The 18,315-nt window shown below is 42.4% G+C and overlaps 2 protein-coding genes and 1 pseudogene across 2 annotated transcripts in view; all 3 read right to left on the bottom strand.

Moving 5' to 3' along the window:
• The window catches only part of gareml (GRB2 associated, regulator of MAPK1-like), a 17,072-nt gene extending 16,669 nt beyond the window's left edge, over nt 1-403 (bottom strand). Inside the window, exon 1 of the mRNA XM_030345828.1 lies at nt 62-403. Within this exon, the coding sequence (XP_030201688.1) occupies nt 62-173 (112 nt within the window). The 5' untranslated portion in view covers nt 174-403. The remainder of the gene's footprint in view (nt 1-61) is intronic.
• A 4,518-nt stretch (nt 404-4,921) lies between these two features.
• rab10 (RAB10, member RAS oncogene family) lies at nt 4,922-17,155 on the bottom strand. Its single transcript, XM_030344874.1, has 6 exons — nt 16,467-17,155; nt 11,443-11,503; nt 10,084-10,222; nt 7,698-7,787; nt 6,229-6,330; nt 4,922-6,126 (listed from the first exon to the last, which is right to left on the bottom strand). The coding sequence occupies exons 1-6, from the start codon at nt 16,591-16,593 to the stop codon at nt 6,040-6,042; spliced, it is 606 nt and encodes a 201-aa protein (XP_030200734.1). The 5' UTR covers nt 16,594-17,155; the 3' UTR covers nt 4,922-6,039.
• LOC115534931 (uncharacterized) lies at nt 7,323-7,441 on the bottom strand (annotated as a pseudogene).
• Nucleotides 17,156-18,315: the final 1,160 nt, after the last annotated feature.

Raw genomic sequence — 18,315 nt, 5'->3', positions numbered from 1 at the left:
GAACAGGTGTTAAGTTGTGAGGCTCCAGCTCCAGCGGGGAGGGTGAACCAAGCGTTCTTACCGTGGGCTAGACGGACCAAAGTAGGCAACCGGAACTTGCTGACCACCGCGTCCAGCGGCAGGGCCAACGGGCTCCACGCGATCTCCGACAGGCTCGCCGACAGCTTCTCCATCCTCCCGAGTCATAACGGGCTCACGGGACCGGAGTCTCCGAGCACTCCCGGGGCTGATGCGGACCGAGGGGCCAGGGGCCTCGCCATTTTTTTTTGCAACAGGCAGCGCAGTGGGCTGCACTACAGGCGAGCTCGGCTGGGGTGGAGAGCACGCGCGCACTCTCCCTCTGTCTCTCTCTCGCTCTACCTTCCTTGCTCTCTCTCTCTCTCTCTCTCTCTCTCTCTCTCTCTCCCTCCCTCTCCCTCTCCCTCTCCCTCTCCCTCTCCCTCTCCCTCTCCCTCTCCCTCTCCCTCTCCCTCTCTCTCTCTCTCTCTCTCTCTCTCTCCAGCGTGCGACGAGGAGAGAGGGAAGGAGGTAGTGGCGCGTGGATGATCTCCCAGTTTCATTATAATGATGCATCACTTAGTTCACGGACCACCGCGGGTATGCCATGCACCAACCACAAACACATTGACAATACACAGCAATCCAAGAATAAGATCTGATCCACTTACGTAGGTAGCGCTGACAAATACAATATTGCCTTCTAGATCATAGCCTACTAAATCTCATCAAATAGGTCAGTCTCAAGATGCATCCTTTAATGTAAGCCTCAGGGTCCCGGTGTGCACGGTTGGTCTAAGGAAAGAAAGACCAACCTGCATGAATCAGAAAGAAACTACATAATTGTCTTGAGACATCTTCCTCTAGCCTACATAAACCCTCATACGACCTGTCGAGGCACGCTGACGGCGGGGCTACTGCCCACGCATGGTTCCTCATGGTTTTATGTGGGATTGTTATTAACAGGATGTTCTTGATCAAGCTGTGATCTTTCTCCTTGAACCGGTGCCCTGCATTCAGGCTATAACACTATCTCAACGTAGAGTCGGGAAAGAAAACTGCAAATGTAGGGGGTAACACACACAAAATAAATCAGGCATAAGATTTAGGATTAATCTGAAGCAGAGGCGTCGTCAGCCCCTTTTTACTGGGGCACGTGCCCCAGTAAAAGTCTCCAGTGCCCCAGTAAAATTCCATTGATCATTATTAAATTAATCTGCAGAAGCGCCGCTCTCGCTATGGAATCGGCAGGATTCATCAAGTGCATCTCCTGCTGCCTCGGGAGTCTTCAGTCGAGCCTGCCTCTTACCAGCCAATCAAAAAACGAAAGGGGCTACATAAAAGCCAATCAGAAAATAGCCCTATTGTATCTGGGTAAGATTTAACGCAACAACCAATGAGAAAAATCAGTTATTTACGGATTCGTCCACGTGACTCTTCTGAATGTTTCAGTGGTAAAGTGTGTAAAGTATGACCAAAGTGTTTCTTTCTGTTCAATAGTAGATAGAACTTTATCAATCCCCTGTAGGAGAAATTTGTTAATAAAACAATAATGGTAAAAAAAATAAGGAATCTCCCACTTCCGGCTTCCATGAAAGAGAACAATACTAATTCACACAATAGCGTTGATGCAAATCTAGCATTAAAGGTTAATTTAAGGAAGTTCTCTCCAGTCACGCTGAAACTAGTTTGCTAGTAGTAGCGCTTTAATTTGCAGTGTAAGAGAATTCTGAGAAATCTGAATGCTGACAAAATTCTCAAAATTCTGACACTGCAATTTATTTGCACGCTACGACTAGTGAACTACTTTAAAAAAAACTCGACACTGCGACCCGGCGACAAATGACTGGTGAGAACCTTCTTAAATTAACCTTTAATGCTGGATTTAATTATCAGAATTCGGATTTTATCAAAGTATTCTGACTTTATTATCAGAATGCTGAATTTTATCTCACAATTCAGAGTTTATTAGCCTATTCGATTTCTGAATTAAAATTCTCGTGATGAATAATCTACATTTGCACAGTCGATGTGCAGCACTTTAATTCCCGTCAACTTTGTTTTCTAACACCAGCATTTCCACAACAATGCTCATGTTCGTGACTGCTATAGGCCTACAAAACCATTTATAGTGCATCTATTTTTCTGCTGGGTAGTGATAGTCGCCCTAAATGCAGCTTTAATTTGGGCTCTGATTCTGAATAAATGCCGCTGCTGAACTGTGTGAATAAATAAAGGGAACTGAAATCTAAAGAAGACACGTGGTTTTGATGTAGGCCTACCGTGAATTCCAGCTGAAAGTGGAACATTGCTGCCATCAGGGGAAATTAATGTAACCTAGGCATATTGTAAGTAGCTTTCAATTCCTTGTTTTTTTGTTGATCATGTTTCGTTGGAAACCACGGGAGCTGGAAACAGCCCAGAGTAAGTCATCTCATTTTTTAACGTAACAACAAATTCACAACTTGTTTGACACAAACAATGACAACTTGATTGCTGTTAAAGAATGTTGCCCACATAATTAGCACCAGTTTTTCAATACTGAGCGTCTGTAGCCTGTAGTTTTATAGCACACACACACACACACACACACACACACACACACCATGCGTGCACGCACACACGCGGAAAATGAATAATAAATGAAAAATTGTCTGTCTTCAAAACTTGAGGAAGTTTTAGTGGACAAAAACTTCCTTAACACAAAAAAGGAAATTATGGATATACAGGGTGTTTTTAACATACTGGATCCAACAATGTTCCCAACACTGACGCAGATAATTCAGATCATTGCACTCACAATTCCTGTAAACAGTTGTAGTTGTGAGCGATCTTTCAGTGTGTCGAGAAGGCTCCACACCTGGCTTAGGTCAACCATGGGGCAAGGAAGGCTTCACCAACTTTCTCTTTTGTCCATTGAAAAGGAGCAACTATGCAAAGTGAGTCAAAGCCACGTTATTGACCGCTTTGCCACCATGAAGGCGCGGCGATACAGCTTAATAGTGAAAAAATAATCATTTAAAAAGGCTCTATGCAGTAGTGTATGGCCTTATTTAGTTTAATTTAAGAGCTTTGATGGTTCTATAACATTTTCCAGGTTGATTGGTGGCAATGAGCCACCTCACCTTAAGTCAGAAATTCTATTAGTTTTAAACCTTGTTTCTTGCCTTTTTAGTACATGTCGTTCTGGCAAAATTATGCTGTTTCCACACAGCTTCTAAATGAATATAGATGTGTAGACTTCTCCTGATAAAGAGGTGAAGGTCATAAAGAGACTTTTTGTTTATTTGTCAGTTACCTTATTTGTAAATCTTTGAGATGTGTATGTGTTTAAATAAATATAATTGTACGGTACTCATGAATCCGTCTTGGCGTCTTTACCTTTACCAGTGCTTTAATATAGCCTACAATATGTCAGTGACAATGATTTTGAAGCTCGTACATACCCTTCTGTATCCATCTATTTCATATTGTGCACACGTAAAAAAAAAAATGTTGGCAGTTGGGGGCCTATGCCCCAGTAAAACTCTAGGTCTAGCAACGCCCCTGATCTGAAGTTTCTGGGTTTAAAAAAAAAAAAAGGAAAATATAATATCTGGTTATATGACACGGTCGATGTCATTTTGTGATCAATATCTATTCAATTACTTCTATCTGGGTCACAACATACTTTTTCCTGACGCGATTGAAAGCTTGAACATGTTTGTCTTTACGGGTTGACAGCCACTCAGGGTGCAGGCTGTATGAAGCTGTTTCGCTGAGAGCTCAGAGTGATCAATTGTTGGGATCGTCACCTTACTTACAAGGGACTGTTGAAATTTGTAGGTCTACTGTTGTGATTCAGCAGTCCATCGTTGCGTCAAATTACATAAGTGTCAAACTAATATGAATTTCTTGAATGAATGAATGAATGAACGAATGACCTGTTGACTGACCCTTATAAATACTTTTCCCACCTACTCCTTCCGTAGCTGCTGTACTAGACATACGACTTGACCGTTAAAGAGAGAAAGCAGAAAAGAGCTAAATTAAGTTTTCAAAAGTCTCAACGTTTCTCACGCCATTGGGTTTTGCAGTCACACACGGATTGAAAGGCAAAATGGGTTACACTAATCAATCAGGTAAAATACGCCCTGATGGCCAGAATCGAGCCTAGAACGTTCCAAGATATATATTATCGAATGGAGAGGCTGGCTAAGTCAACCAGAACTAAACTTTTCACTCACTAAAGTCAGTTTCAACATTTTGTGCTGGAAGATTTAGAAGACGTTTGGGTAAACAAATGTGAATTAAACTGAGTAAGCAACGTCTCCTTTTAAACCCTCATGTAAAATTAAAGTCTCATCTTGGAATTGCTTATAATAGCCTACATTGATCAGCAACACATCCATTATAGCGGCCAACCCTCGACCGATGAGTATAGGCTAGCGATTAGGGGTTACAGCGCATTCTGTACATACAGCCTCTACTACGCTAGGATTAAATTGTGGCTATACCGTTTCCTCCAGCAAATGCAGACATGTGTTGAGCAACAAACTGGAAGGAGAGGAATTTTCGCTTGAGACATTTGAAGGGCATTCAAATACACAGAAAAGCAGTGACAGCACCATCTAGAGTCAGACTAAGGAAATTAAATTGATTAATTTGGCAGATGACAGCCATAGTCTCTACATCTGTGAAAATAATTCTGCATGTATTTGAGGTGGAGTAGTTGCGTTCCAACATGGGAAAGAGGATTTTTGCATAAAGTATAGAGAGTACAGGGCACATCAGCACAAATTTAACCTTCCATGTCTAGGAGATCATGAATTAGCCTAGCTTCATGTCAAGTACTTTAGGAGAAGGTTTATAGAAAAGTGTTCCCAACATGTCTTTTTCGAAATAAATTTCTGCACACTGGACAAAATTGAGCACACAAACAAGGTAACTTAAACAAGCTTATTTTTTTATTTTTTTAATGGATCTGCAAAATTGTTTGAATTTCCAAAGAGAACTTTTTGGACCTCCCGCCCACAGATAACAAAGTGGCAAAATAAAAAAAAAAGAAACTCTACAGCAAGGCTTCCAAACCAAAGAAATCTGCATGCAGGAAAACAAAAACCAAAGAAACAGAAGTAACCCAAAAAGGGAAGTGAAAACATACGCTGTAGAGAAAAAATAAAAAAAATAAACAGGACACATGACGTTCTCTTAGCTGGAGGAGAAATTCAAACGCTTCTGCCTCAGTTCTGCTTCACGAGGAAGGGATGGAACCAGAACAGATTAAATCGTAATTTCATTCGGTGGATGTGGCTCCGCCCACCACACAGCCCCGCCCCTGTCATCCATATAAGGCACAGGACAAAATAAACCCCACATACAAAAAGGAGCTCGCCACGTCTCTGTCACTTGGTAACAAATCTTAATATGACCAAATACGGTTAAACAGAAACCCCACTAGTGTACAAAATGTTAATAATACATTTGTAATTTTTTGTGTAATTTCATTTTTTTTTTAATTTTATTTCTCGTATTCCTTTGGATGAAAGTGAGTGTTCAGGAAACAAGAGGGGGGAGGGGAAGGGTCCATTCATGGGAGCTCAGGCAAAGGAAGGTTAAAAATGTGAGCTAATCTTTTCACACACTCATTATTGTACTTTTTTTGCAACCTTAAAAACAAATGACAAGAAACATGACATGACAGGACTTTTCATTGAGAATAAAAGTGATCCGAGAGCAGTGGAGAGTGAAACAATGGGAAGGGACGAGGGACAGATGGATTTACCGTCGTTTTTTCTTGAGACAGAGACACAGAGAGAGGGTGTGTGTGTGTGTGTTTGTGTGCGGTGTGTTTGTGTTTGTGTGTAGGTGCGTGTGAATGCGTGTGTGAGTGTAGAACTCAAGAGATAGGTTCGCGAGTGAGAAGAGTTAGAAGAGATAGCGGTTAGAAAAAGAGAAAGAGGGGATGTACATATAGGCATGTGTGTTAGTGTGTGTAGATGGGTGGGTGAGTGGGTACGTGCGACGTGTGCGTGCTGTGTGCAAGTGAGACAGGTGAGCTGTTCAACTGCAGCACTTGCTCTTCCAGCCTGTGACTCCGCCCCCACTGCTGATGTCCACATTTTCACTGTTGGGCTCTTTTACAGGCGTCTGTCGAGAGATCAAACGGAGGCAGAACACGGCATTACTGAATGAGCATACCTCCTCCAGGGCAGGCAACAGTTAAACACTTTGAAAACTCCCGACACGTACCTTTCTGAGGATGTCTTCTGCTAACGTCAGGAAAGCCTTCTCAATGTTGATGTTGGCCTTGGCACTTGTCTCGAAAAACCTAATGCCGTGCTCCCGGGCGATCTGCAGAGACAGAGAGAGTGAGGATAAGACTAGGGAGAAGTGTCACAGAAACACGCAACACACACACCAGTTGTTCACAGAGTCTGTGGAGTCTGTGTGTGTTGCGTGTTTCTGTGTGTAGTGTGAACAACAACTGGTCACCTCTAGGTACCTCCTAGCTTGGGATAGTTCTGAAACATGACTCTGGGCTTGTGCTAGTTACGTGGGCTGCCTTCCGTTTCCGGCCGGCATGGCAAATAAATGAATGACAAACCTCAGGGGAAGGAGGAAAAACAGCTGATTGTAATCGTCTTTTCACATGGGCACACGTTTTGTGCCGTCCATGTGGCAGATTGTAGCGTTTGCTCCAACCATAGCAGTACGATTAAGTACTGAACTCTGATCCCATGCCAAACTGAATGCCCTGACCTATGACCTTCCCTCCACCCCGCCGGCTGTTTGGAGGCACTCCTTGAGAGGTAGGAGAAAAGTGAAAGAACACTGTACAGTAGTATGTACTACTGTACAAACATACATTATTGACTTTTTTGGCTTGACTACAGTCCCATTTTGTGAATTGAACCCGGATATAATAATTGATTGAATATATATAGTGCTTTTCTAGACACTCAAAGACGCTTTACAGTGAAGGGGGGGGACCTCACTCACCACCACCAGTGTGTAGCACCCACTTGGTTGATGCATGGCAGCCAATCTGCGCCAGAACGCTCACCACACACCAGCTTGAGGTGGAGAGTGAGGGAATTAATGAGTCAGCCAATTGTACAGGAGGATGATTAGGGGGCCAGATTGAATAAGCCTGGTTGGGCAGTTTTAGCCAGGACAGCGGGAAACCCCTACTCTTTGCGATAAGTTCCCTGTGATCTTTAATGACCTCAGTGAGTCAGGACCTCGGTTTTACGTCTCCTCCGAAGGACGGCGCCTTCCACAGCACAGTGTTTGCACTGGGGCAACAGGATTGATGTTAAGGCCAGAGGGGAAGAGTGCCAACTATTGGCCAACACCTGGTATTCCCAGGCGGTCTCCCATCCAAGTACTAACCAGGCCCGACCCTGCTTAGCTTCCGAGATCAGACGAGATCGGGCGTGTTCATGGTGGTAAGCTATTCCAACAGAGTTAAGTTGGGTATGTTTATATTTCGATTAACTTATTGTCATGATATCATATTTGATACTGGCCATTGTTGAATTGAATATATAACCTTGGGTACTTCTACCCCAGCCTGCATTCCTCCAGTTGAAGAACCCAAAGGCCTCCATACCTGTTGTTGATCGGGTCACCCTGAACAAGGCAGGAGCAGGACACTGGAGTGGTAGTGGGAAAGGGATATAGAAAGCCTGCATGGCCAGCAGACAGCACCAGCTTACCTGCTCTCCCTTGGCCTTTGGTACCACCCTCTTGTCCTCCATGTCACACTTGTTGCCTAGCAGCATTCTCTCCACGTCCTCGTTCGCGTGCTGAAGAGAGAAGGAAAGAACATGGCCGGTAAGCATGGCACACAATTAGTCTACATCAAGGGTTGACATCTTTCCTTTACAGGAGGGTTAGAGAAGCCAGTAGTCTGCATGCGTGTCATGGCCCTGTGTCTGAGAACAGGAGAAGGGAGGTGGCTTGGATCAGTCAGGTTCTGTGCAAAATGTCTGTTGACATGCGTTTTATGTGTGTAAGAAAAAACACATAGATCGGAAAATGATGATGCTTTTAAAATCTACTGGAAAACAAAGAAATTGTTACAATTAGGGGAATTTTTTAAAAAAGGATTTAGAATCAAAGGATCCCTTCTCGGCAGTATGAAGTGGAATAAATAGTTTTGGTTTCAAGGAAACATGCCCTGGTTACTTTTCCTTGAGCTCTATGAAAGACTGTTTGCCAAAAGAAAATGCTTCTGGCAGGCATTCCATAAGAGTCCCAACTCAGGCCATCTCAGCAATGCTTAACACAAAACACATGGAGTTCAGGCTTTGAAAGAGTCCTCCAACAGACCCGTCACCATATGCAGACCGGCCATTAGCATTAGATTAGGGTGTACTGCTCCCCTTATGTATTAGAACAGATACAATGGAGGTGTCGGGACCAAAAACGTGGACAAAAGGTGGTATGTACACTAAACACAGATGGATAACCAGCTGTGTCATCGGTGAGATATTAACAAACCAACAGGAGAGGCTGCTTATGTTCAATAGTGAAAATGTGTCAAGTAAATCATTTGGAGAAGAAACAACCCTGTTCTGCTTTTCTGTTCCTGAGAATCCAGTCAGTTTTTTTGTTAAGGTAAACGGACAACTATGAGGTTGAGGCCAACTTCAATGAGGAAAATAATTTGAAATGCCAGTGGAGGAAGAGAGGGATGAGATAACCCTTCATTATATGTTGCTGTATTATAATTCCATGTCAGCCAGAAAGTGCTAATCCAAGAATTGCAGTTTATTTCAAAGAGCAAGTCAGTAAATGCAACATCTCTATGTACTGATGACCTTAAGAGACAAAACTAGCTTAGGCCCAATCCCAGGCCCAATAAGGGGTAGAAATGGGATTCGGCCTTACTCTTCACAACACTGTTTATGTATCCCACATCTCAAATCCAATTTAGCCTGTGGCTGTGCTCAAGAGACGGCACATCTATCGGAGCCATCAGAAGAAGCAATTACTGTGAGATTATGCGAAAATAGTGCCGTTAGAAAATGAAGGCATGCACTAAAGATCAAGTAGAAAAAATGGAAAGCTATATTCCCAACTCAAACCTTTAGACCTAGCATTGATCTGCACTACAGATTAAGGCTGGGACAACGTGTCGACTTAATCGATGACGTCGACGCATAAATTACGTCGACGCGAAAAATGCGCGTCGATTCGAAAAACCCAAAACTAAGATGGCGGCAATTCTTTAATGTAAAGGGAAACGATTCCGTGATATGTCGTCTTTGCAAAATGGAGATGGCTTTCCATTTTAGCACCACGGCAATGCACCAGCACCTGAAGAGGCGCCACCCGGGAGCAGCTGCAGATGACCGAGCACAATAGAATTCTAAGAATGCATTACTTTGCACTTTTATTTTGGAATTTAAAAAGGCAATAAACATGCATTGCAATGTTAAGGAATTCATGTTTTTTTCATTCAGATATGTTAATCAACATGTATAAATTGCTATTAGTCAATTAATGGGGAGATAATCGATAATCGAAATGGACTGAAAAAAATGAATCGTTAGATTAATCGATGCATCGAAAAAATAATCGCTAGATTAATCGTTTAAAAAATAATCGTTTATCCCAGCCCTACTACAGATGGAATCCAAGTTATACACTGTTTCTTGAAGAAGGCACCGTCATACAGACCCAGGAAAACAGTATGATAATACTGATTGACTGAATGTATTCTGTGTCATTGATGCATGACTCTTTCCCCAAAAAAAGGAAAAAAGGTAAACTTGGAAAAATTTGAGAAGGACATGGGCAGTGCAATTGAGTTTCTTATTTCCTATTAAGGTACATGTGGCCTTTATGCATGACAATTCTAAGAGGAACACCATACATGTTTATTAGTTGAGCTTTGATGTCACAAGATTAAGGATGAAGACAAATGACATAAACGGCAGAGATGCAAGTGCATCTATGGGTGCCAGCAGCTTTATTTCGGTTTGTTCATTTGCGTCATTACTTACTGCCCTCTAGTGGCTGGTTTGGCAGGAATATTAAATATGCTTCCTCGATCTCCATGGGGAAAATGTGTGTGCGTGTGTGAGGCTTCCTCACCTCATCGATATTGCGCAGCCATTTGCTGATGTTTTCGAAGCTCTTGGCGTTGGTGATGTCGTAGACCAGCATGATGCCCATGGCTCCTCTGTAGTAGGAGGTGGTGATGGTGTGGAACCGCTCCTGGCCGGCTGTGTCCCTGCAGAGACAGACAGACACTCAGCGGGCAACCCTCAAGATGCAATGCATTACAGTCAGTTCCAGCACATGCTGTACCCTAGTCTTACTAAAGGTCCATTCTGTGCTCACCATATATATATACACACACAGTTATATATATATATATATATATATATATATATATATATATATATATATATATATATATATATCAGCAGCAGGCAGCCCCCCTTCAATGTCTATTGAATGATTAGCATGATAGACAAACTTATTCTTTTGTGACCTTGCTCAAATGAGGTATTTATAACCAATGACGTGCAAGCAGTCAACGTTAAGAAGTCACATGATCAGGGAGACGCAGGTCTGTGATAGTTAACATGTTAGCTTACGCTATCAGTTGAAACTAACATGAACGTTGCTGCCATTGCAGGTTCCAGCCTACTAATGTCTACAGCAAAAGATAATTCATAAAAATTTGGAAATGTCACGCCCAGATTGACATTTCTACTGGCAACCAGACCACATTCTGCGGCAGCGTTACCGTGCCTCTAATATATGGAAGAAAATGCAGATGCAAATAATTATCAACGTTTGAGATCCCAGTAAATTTTTTGCTAAACTATGCTTCAAGATCCATGGATTCCAACTTGCTCTAGCACTGTTTCCCAAAATGCATCTCTGCTTGCACAGGCCACAACCCCCACTAACAACTGACCACCATTATACGTCATTGGGCCCAACTTGATGTCAGGGTTGAAATCAGTCTGCACCAGACAAATGCTTAATAGATTTTCTGGTGTTTAAGGGCAAAAGAAAAGGGAAACTAGCAACCGCTACAGCTATAAGGTTAATGTCAGCTCAACGTAGCCTTCCCCTTTTTTAGACTTCATTCCCAAGTACACCTCAGAGTTATTATGTTACATACAGTCATAAGGGTAGCATGTGAGACGTGGTATGTTTCTGCAGAAAATGGCTATCTAATCTTCCGACTGTGTGTGTGATAAAGAATTGCCTCAATTTGAAAGCCTCAGCTGTCACAACATTACACACATTAGCCACGGTGCTATTGCTTTGTAGTGAAATGGGAATCAAGCCATTATGATAAAACAATAATTTCCTTCCCTTTGTTAAGGCCAACGATAATAAACGGATCAACACTGGATGGCAGAGCAGCTTACACCCAACCACGCACAATGGCATGATCCGCAAACAAGCAACGCCTCAAACTGATCCACTCACCATATCTGTAGTTTGATCTTTTTTCCTTGCAATTCAACGGTTTTGATCTTGAAATCGATACCTGAAATACACAAGAGAACCAACTTTAATGCAGGCACCATACAACATCCATACTTTAGACAGCCACAGCCCCTCATGGATTACAAGTGATAGAGGAATGATAGCCCCAAACACGACTTTAGGGGATCACAGTAACCTAAATCAGGGGATGGGAGAGGAACAGAGAAGGAAAAAGCGGACCAGGAATGGAGCGCTAGGCATGGTAGGTAGAGAACATGTCAGAGAAGCAGACCGCATAGGGCCATGGAACGGACACCACTATAGAAAATGAGTGACAAGCAGAGACAATAAGGTTATCTCTTGTTCATTCTGCTGTGTCATCCTCAGGCCCTCAGCCCGTTATTAGACAGAGCGGCTGAACGCAACCAAATGGTTACTCGCGTCCAAAAATCACGAGAAATTGTTTGCGTTTTGCACCCAATGGTAATTTTCCGTCACATACTATATAGGTTGTTCCTTGTGGTTTGGAATGCTTCACAATTAACATTTACATAACTACGGTACATACATAACTATTACAATTGTCTATTGGAAAAGTAGTTTGAAATGCAATAGTATTTCATAATTGGATTTCACACAATGCATACAACACAAGGGTCCTCCTCAACCTCGTGAGGGCAGAGCCGCCTCTTAAGGTGGGTTTCACAGCGCTGTCTCAGGCAGCGTGGCAGCTCAGGAAGAACAAGACACGTCGTTTCATTGGGGTTTTGAGTTTGTTCTGTGATTACCATTGTTGTTGTTCCACAAAATCATTGTTGAAGATATTTTCATTTTTTTAAAACGAGTACAAAAACAGGGTCTCAAGATAACTTGAAATGAAACCATCAAGCAGCCGTACAGCATAGTTGAGTTAAGTTATTTTAATAACGGGTTACTAAAAGAGCAAGCAAAACTGAATCACTGACCTTTAAAGGGTCGTGTTGTTTAAGTATTAAGGTTCGGTAAGCACTACTAGATGGGATGGACGGATCAACTACTTACAGTGCGCAGTCATAGCTTTTGGAATATTTCATAGGTCATTGGATATTCAACAGATATTTGTGATGCATGATAAAGCGGTCTAAAGCAGGGAGCGTAAAAGACAATCAGCCGTGAAGGTCCCGATGGGTCTCGCGGTGTTAACTGACACGGTGCCTAAATAACAGCATTAAACAAGGCCAACAAAAAGGCGCAGTCTGCACATTTTCATCAGAGTTGGTCATATAATTATTATCAGTGATACTTTATATTAGCTTTCTTACACTTAATTATATACACAGCCAGTTACAATGAAGACTACCGGTAAACCTCAGTGTGAATTAGGTCTGGAAACAATTTCAAAAATGCTAAAAACCTTCATCATCTTCGGTGATTAAATGAGACCCCTTGTTGATGCAGTCACTTTTCGCAGAGTACTGAGCCGTCAGCTTGGCTAGTTGAGCCAGAAGTTAAGGCAGCTCTTATGTCAGAAACAGCTGTGCTCTAGGTTGGGCAAGCCCATAGAATAATGAGGGAACAGCCTGCCAAAGTGTGACTCACTGACCTCTGCAAACATACCCCAGAGAGAGGGAGGGAGAAAAAGAATGCTAGCAAGATGGGGGTTTGTGACAGGAAAATGATCTACATAAGACAAGGGGCAGGCATGGAGAAGAGATGCATATCTGAAAATCACATAAAACGAAATACACAACTGCATGCATTGATAGATTCAGTTTAAGATAAAGGGCATCAAGTTTGATTGTAGATTTTGGTGGAAGAATTTAATGATCATTCAGTGTGGTTTCTCAGGAATGCATTTGCCACATGCATTTACTTTGTACCATTTATTTTTTACATTAGTCCATTTATATCACAATATAAATATAAAATGTGATATCTATATTGGTTAGACTTTAAAAAAGTGAACTTATTTACTCCTTACAAAGACTGAAGGCAAACCAGTGGTGGAGACAAATTATCTAGGGGCATACTTCAGGCAAAAACTAAAAGGTTGTATTCAGTGCACAGATGTTTATCTAAACAGCATTTTCCAAATGTACGATACAGAGCACTTTAGCTGTACCAAATTATACTGTAGCATGAAATTGTGCATTTCCATTACAAATTCACTCATTGGGTCTAGAGCTTGGGGACCATCTCCCCATCTAAAGCACACTGGTCCTTGGCTGAAAAACAAGTTCAGAAGACCTCACAACAGTTTGTTGGCAAAAGGGGTCTTTGAGTTGACCATAGCAGTAGATTGCTTCATAAGTTTTGTTTTGAGTTTGGTTTGATGGTTCAGCCTGGATAGTCTGCTTTTAATGTTGCGTGTTAGGAGTTTAGCCTTTTTTCATACCCCGGTTAGGGGTGTCATATTCATGTGGAAATGGAGTAATCTCCTCACCCTCTCTGCATCGGATTCCTGATCTGATTCCAAAAGCTTACAGAACGAATCACACAGCCGTAGTCAATTAACAACTTCCTATGCGTCGCAGATTCTATCATTTAAATGGAGGCCGGCGGCAAGTATTCAATGGATTATTTTAGCCATACACGACTCCTATAGAAATTAATGCATTGGGTGACATCGCAAGTTACCGCCCAACCATTCTAGAACAAACAATCCTGAAATGCATTTGCCAAAATGTAATTTATGCCAGATTCATCGATTTAAAATTTAGTAATATCTTATTTGCAATGTTGACCTATTATGCATAAAAACACACATCAAGGTGCCATCAATTATATACTCCAGTAAGCAACTTACTTGGGCATTATTTTAGTCCAAGCATTGCTTTGGTGAAACTCAAAACATTCTGTAAACAATTACACTATGTGGGGACACATCATTTGGAATCAAGGGTTGCAAGCAGATTGTCCAAAGATTAAACTAAAACTTTGAAAAGCTGACGATTACCTATAAAAGAGAATTTCTCTTGTTTTGAAAAAGAAAGAAATCCTGGTAGCAGAAAATATAATTGATGTTTGGGTTACATCGAAGAACAACTTCTTTCTAAAGTAATAATTCCACCATCAGTTTCCGACAAAGCTAAATTTCTTGACTTGAATTTGTGTATTAACTAAACTGGCAGGGAGAGAAAGAGCTCTAGTGTGAGTGACCGAGAGAGACCAAGGGGATTTGGAAAGTGGACAGGGAGGGAGGGGGGGTGTATGATGAGAAATGGTGTTTGTGTTTGTGTGTGGGGGGGGGGGGGGGGGGTTCCGGTGGTATTTTAAGAAGCAGCTGTGCATCTCTGTCTCTAAAGGTATGAGTGCTGTGTCAGAAAGGGTCTACACAGGCTGTGAATGCACACACAGACACAGAGCCATAAATTCAATAAGACTCTTTGTATGTCGAAAAATCCTATAGCATTACTTTCATTTCCTCTATCTGCTTTCAATACCAAGCCTATTGATATAAATATATATAGCTTGGAATAACAATTCGATTTTGCTTTGGCATTGTGAGACCCTATGAAATAGAGTCTGCTTTTGTTTAAACTGACCAGCTCCACGATAATTGCCAATTGAAACATGTTGTATTGAAACAGATTTGAATGCACTTCTTTATGCACTTATTAACTACCCCTTTCGAAACAACAATGCCAAATCAGTGATTTGATGAATTGGAATGATGACGATAGTAACATGGTATGGTTGAATCTATTGTACATCAGGCTACTATTGGTCATCCACACTACAGTACTTCATCCATGATCCACTCCGGTGCTAATCTTAACTTAACACTAACAATTGTAAGAGCCAATATCTCTACAGAAAACAGAGCGCAAATGTACGTGCACTTACAGCCAACGCAAGAACAATGCATCTGCAACATACTATGACAAGCATGTAGCATTTGCCTGTGGTTTGGCAGTTTGATGAGATGGATACAAATGAAGTCTGAACTGGCATCTCTAGTTTATTCTATTGGGGTTTTCCTTGTTGTCATGCAATTGTCAACTACACAATGCTACCGAATAAATATTGTCGCAGAGTATATTAAAACTAAATAGAAAATGAGGTTACAATGAGATTCCATCGCAATTGAATTCACCTGATTGTTCAAAACACATGACAAAAGGTGAACTTGTATTGTATAGCTCAAGAATCATTGGTTATCAAAGCTCTGGTAACACCAGAACTAATCACAATTTAAAAGGACTACTCTAGTGAGCGCTATGTTGACTGCTTCAATAGAAGAAAGTAGCCCATGACGCCACTGCATCAATCTTTTATGATATTATTTGACACACCGGCTCGTTCAGCATATCGCAAAGTTATGCCATTTCAACGTCCACGGCAGTAGATAGAAAGTATGCAGTATACATATGGAAGAATCTAACACAATGGCTGTTATTAACTTGGGCAGCTCAACATATAAATAAAACCTATGCATCGGCCTTTGACTAGCCGAGGTTAGCTAGCTGATCTAAAATATCACCACCTACCAGAGTGGATCGACCTGACAGCGGTGACACTTCTGTCAATGCCCTCACAGATACCCTTAATGCTATTCCATGCTCAGTAACGTTAAGTCACCGCTCAGTATTGTTCAGAATCCGCTCAGTAGCGTTCAGAATCCGCTCAGTAGCGTTCTGAAACCGATCAATATCGTTCAGTTACCGCTCAGTAGCGTTCGGTAACGGCTCAATTCCGTTCAGTAACCGTTCAGTATCGTTCAGAACCGTTCAGTATCTTTCAGAACCGTTCAGTATCTTTCAGAACCGTTCAGTAGGGTTAGACCTGACTTCGGGGTTCCCCGCCGGGGAGGGCTCCATTGGCAGCATTAGCAGGCCTCAACGAGTACACGTTAGCTGGTGCTGGCCGACAGCGGTACGACCAGCCAGCCCAATGCTGTACTTCACACCAACAGAAAACAATGGTCCCAGTTAAATCAGTACAGCGTACCACCCAAGAGCACATTCAGGGGCGAGGCAGAGCAGCACACTTGCGACACCAGCGTTACCTATGGTGGAAATGAAGGTGGTGTTGACCAACGTTACCTATGGTGGAGATGAAGGTGGTGTTGAAGGCGTCGTCAGAGAAGCGGAACAGCACACACGTCTTCCCCACGCCCGAGTCTCCGATCAGCAGCAGCTTGAACAGCAGGTCGTACGTCTTCTTCGCCATCGGTAGACGATGTGTTGACCGGATCAAACACGGGGAACGATGTCACACGTTGATGCGGGGTCTCGCGCCAGCTCCTCCTCAGCTAGCTCACTGCGCGCTCGCTCCGTGTCACTTGACTGTGCGATTCAGAGGAGTTGATTAGCCAAGGGAGCTAGTCGGCTAAATACCACCCAAATGTGTCAGAACAGGATCCAGAGAGTGGCGTTTATTTCCGATGTCCGACTCTTTCCCCTACGGTATTAGAACAGAAAGCAAAAAAAAGTATCTCTTCCCGAGTGATTCCTCTTTTCCACTCTTTCTTTCTCCCACACAGTCGGGACAAAATGGCCTCTCTACCCCGACTCCCTCTTTCTTCAAACTAATAGCAAGCTAATTCAAATTCTTGGCACACCCCGACATTCCAGTCCTTGTCGCAACCTCGACCGAAACGAATAAGAAAAATTCCCAGGCTAAAAGTGTATCAAAGTAAAGAGCCTTTCACGTTAACTTGTCTTGCTGAAGATTACAAGCCCAAATAGACGACCGCCGTCGCCTTCGAATGAGAGCCACCACGGCGACACCCTAGTTTCCAAAGCACGCCTTCGCCCGCCCCTTCTGTCAAAATGTAGGCACGTCATTGGTCTATACCACTGCTTTTCAAATACATAAGCGCATGTAATTGGCTAGTGCTGCTAACATAGAGCGATATGAGGCGTATTTAAATTGCAATAGAAAGAGGGCAAATGTTACTGCGTAACTATTTTGGACCTGTGGGTTCAGATACTCCCGTTACATTTGTTCTCAATATATGTTTTGTGATCCAAAATGCCCACTAGTTTGTTTCAGATTGGGGAAAGAGTGTGTTTTATGACACGCTTGCGGGGCTGCGGGGACTATCCCAGCTGTGGGTCAGGCGAAGTGATGTCATAATTTCTTCAGTGCTTGTCACGGGCGTTTCCCATATCCTCCTTTAACTTTATCAACAAATGTATTATCTATCCTAGATTTGTCACTCAAGCCACTGCCCATAGTCAATGTTGGAGTAACTGTATGCTTATTACCTTCCATTCGATAGGATTCGACCATATGTGTGCCTGCTGACTTATTAAAGATATCTTTCTTTTGAGAAATATGTTTCCCTCTTCCGTCCGTCTTTACTTTTCAAGACACTCCTACTGGAATGTTGGGGGTAATTTATTCTGCCTTGTTCAGACTTGACTCAGTGAAAAGTATATTGCAGATAAATAGCATACACAAGAGCGCGCGCGCACACACACACACACACACACACACACACACACACACACACACACACACACACACACACACACACACACACACACACACACACACACACACACACACACACACACACACACACACACACAGAGAGAGACACAGACACACTCACACACACATAACACAATATCAGAAAAACATGGTACAGATGAGTAGTTTCATTTGTGTGAAGTTGTAGCTTCATTGAGAAGATTTGGAGAGAGTTTCTCTCTATTATTTTACACATTGCCATCTGAAATATTTGGACCGCTGCGTACAATTCCGGTGGGGCCCCCGGCCAACATGTCAGTGTTAATTTTGAGTTATGTAAGCAGTGGTCCGAAAAGTATTGTGTTTTGTTGCCTTGTAATGTTGGAAACAATATTTGTCATAAATGTGATGAACGAAAAACAAAATGACGACTGATGAAAGGACCAACATAAGCCCATTCCCATTTTTGTTAAA

Source organism: Gadus morhua, chromosome 21 (genome assembly GCF_902167405.1).
Source record: "Gadus morhua chromosome 21, gadMor3.0, whole genome shotgun sequence".
NCBI classification, from domain to species: domain Eukaryota; kingdom Metazoa; phylum Chordata; class Actinopteri; order Gadiformes; family Gadidae; genus Gadus; species Gadus morhua.
This window is presented reverse-complemented; position numbering and strand designations above follow the sequence as displayed.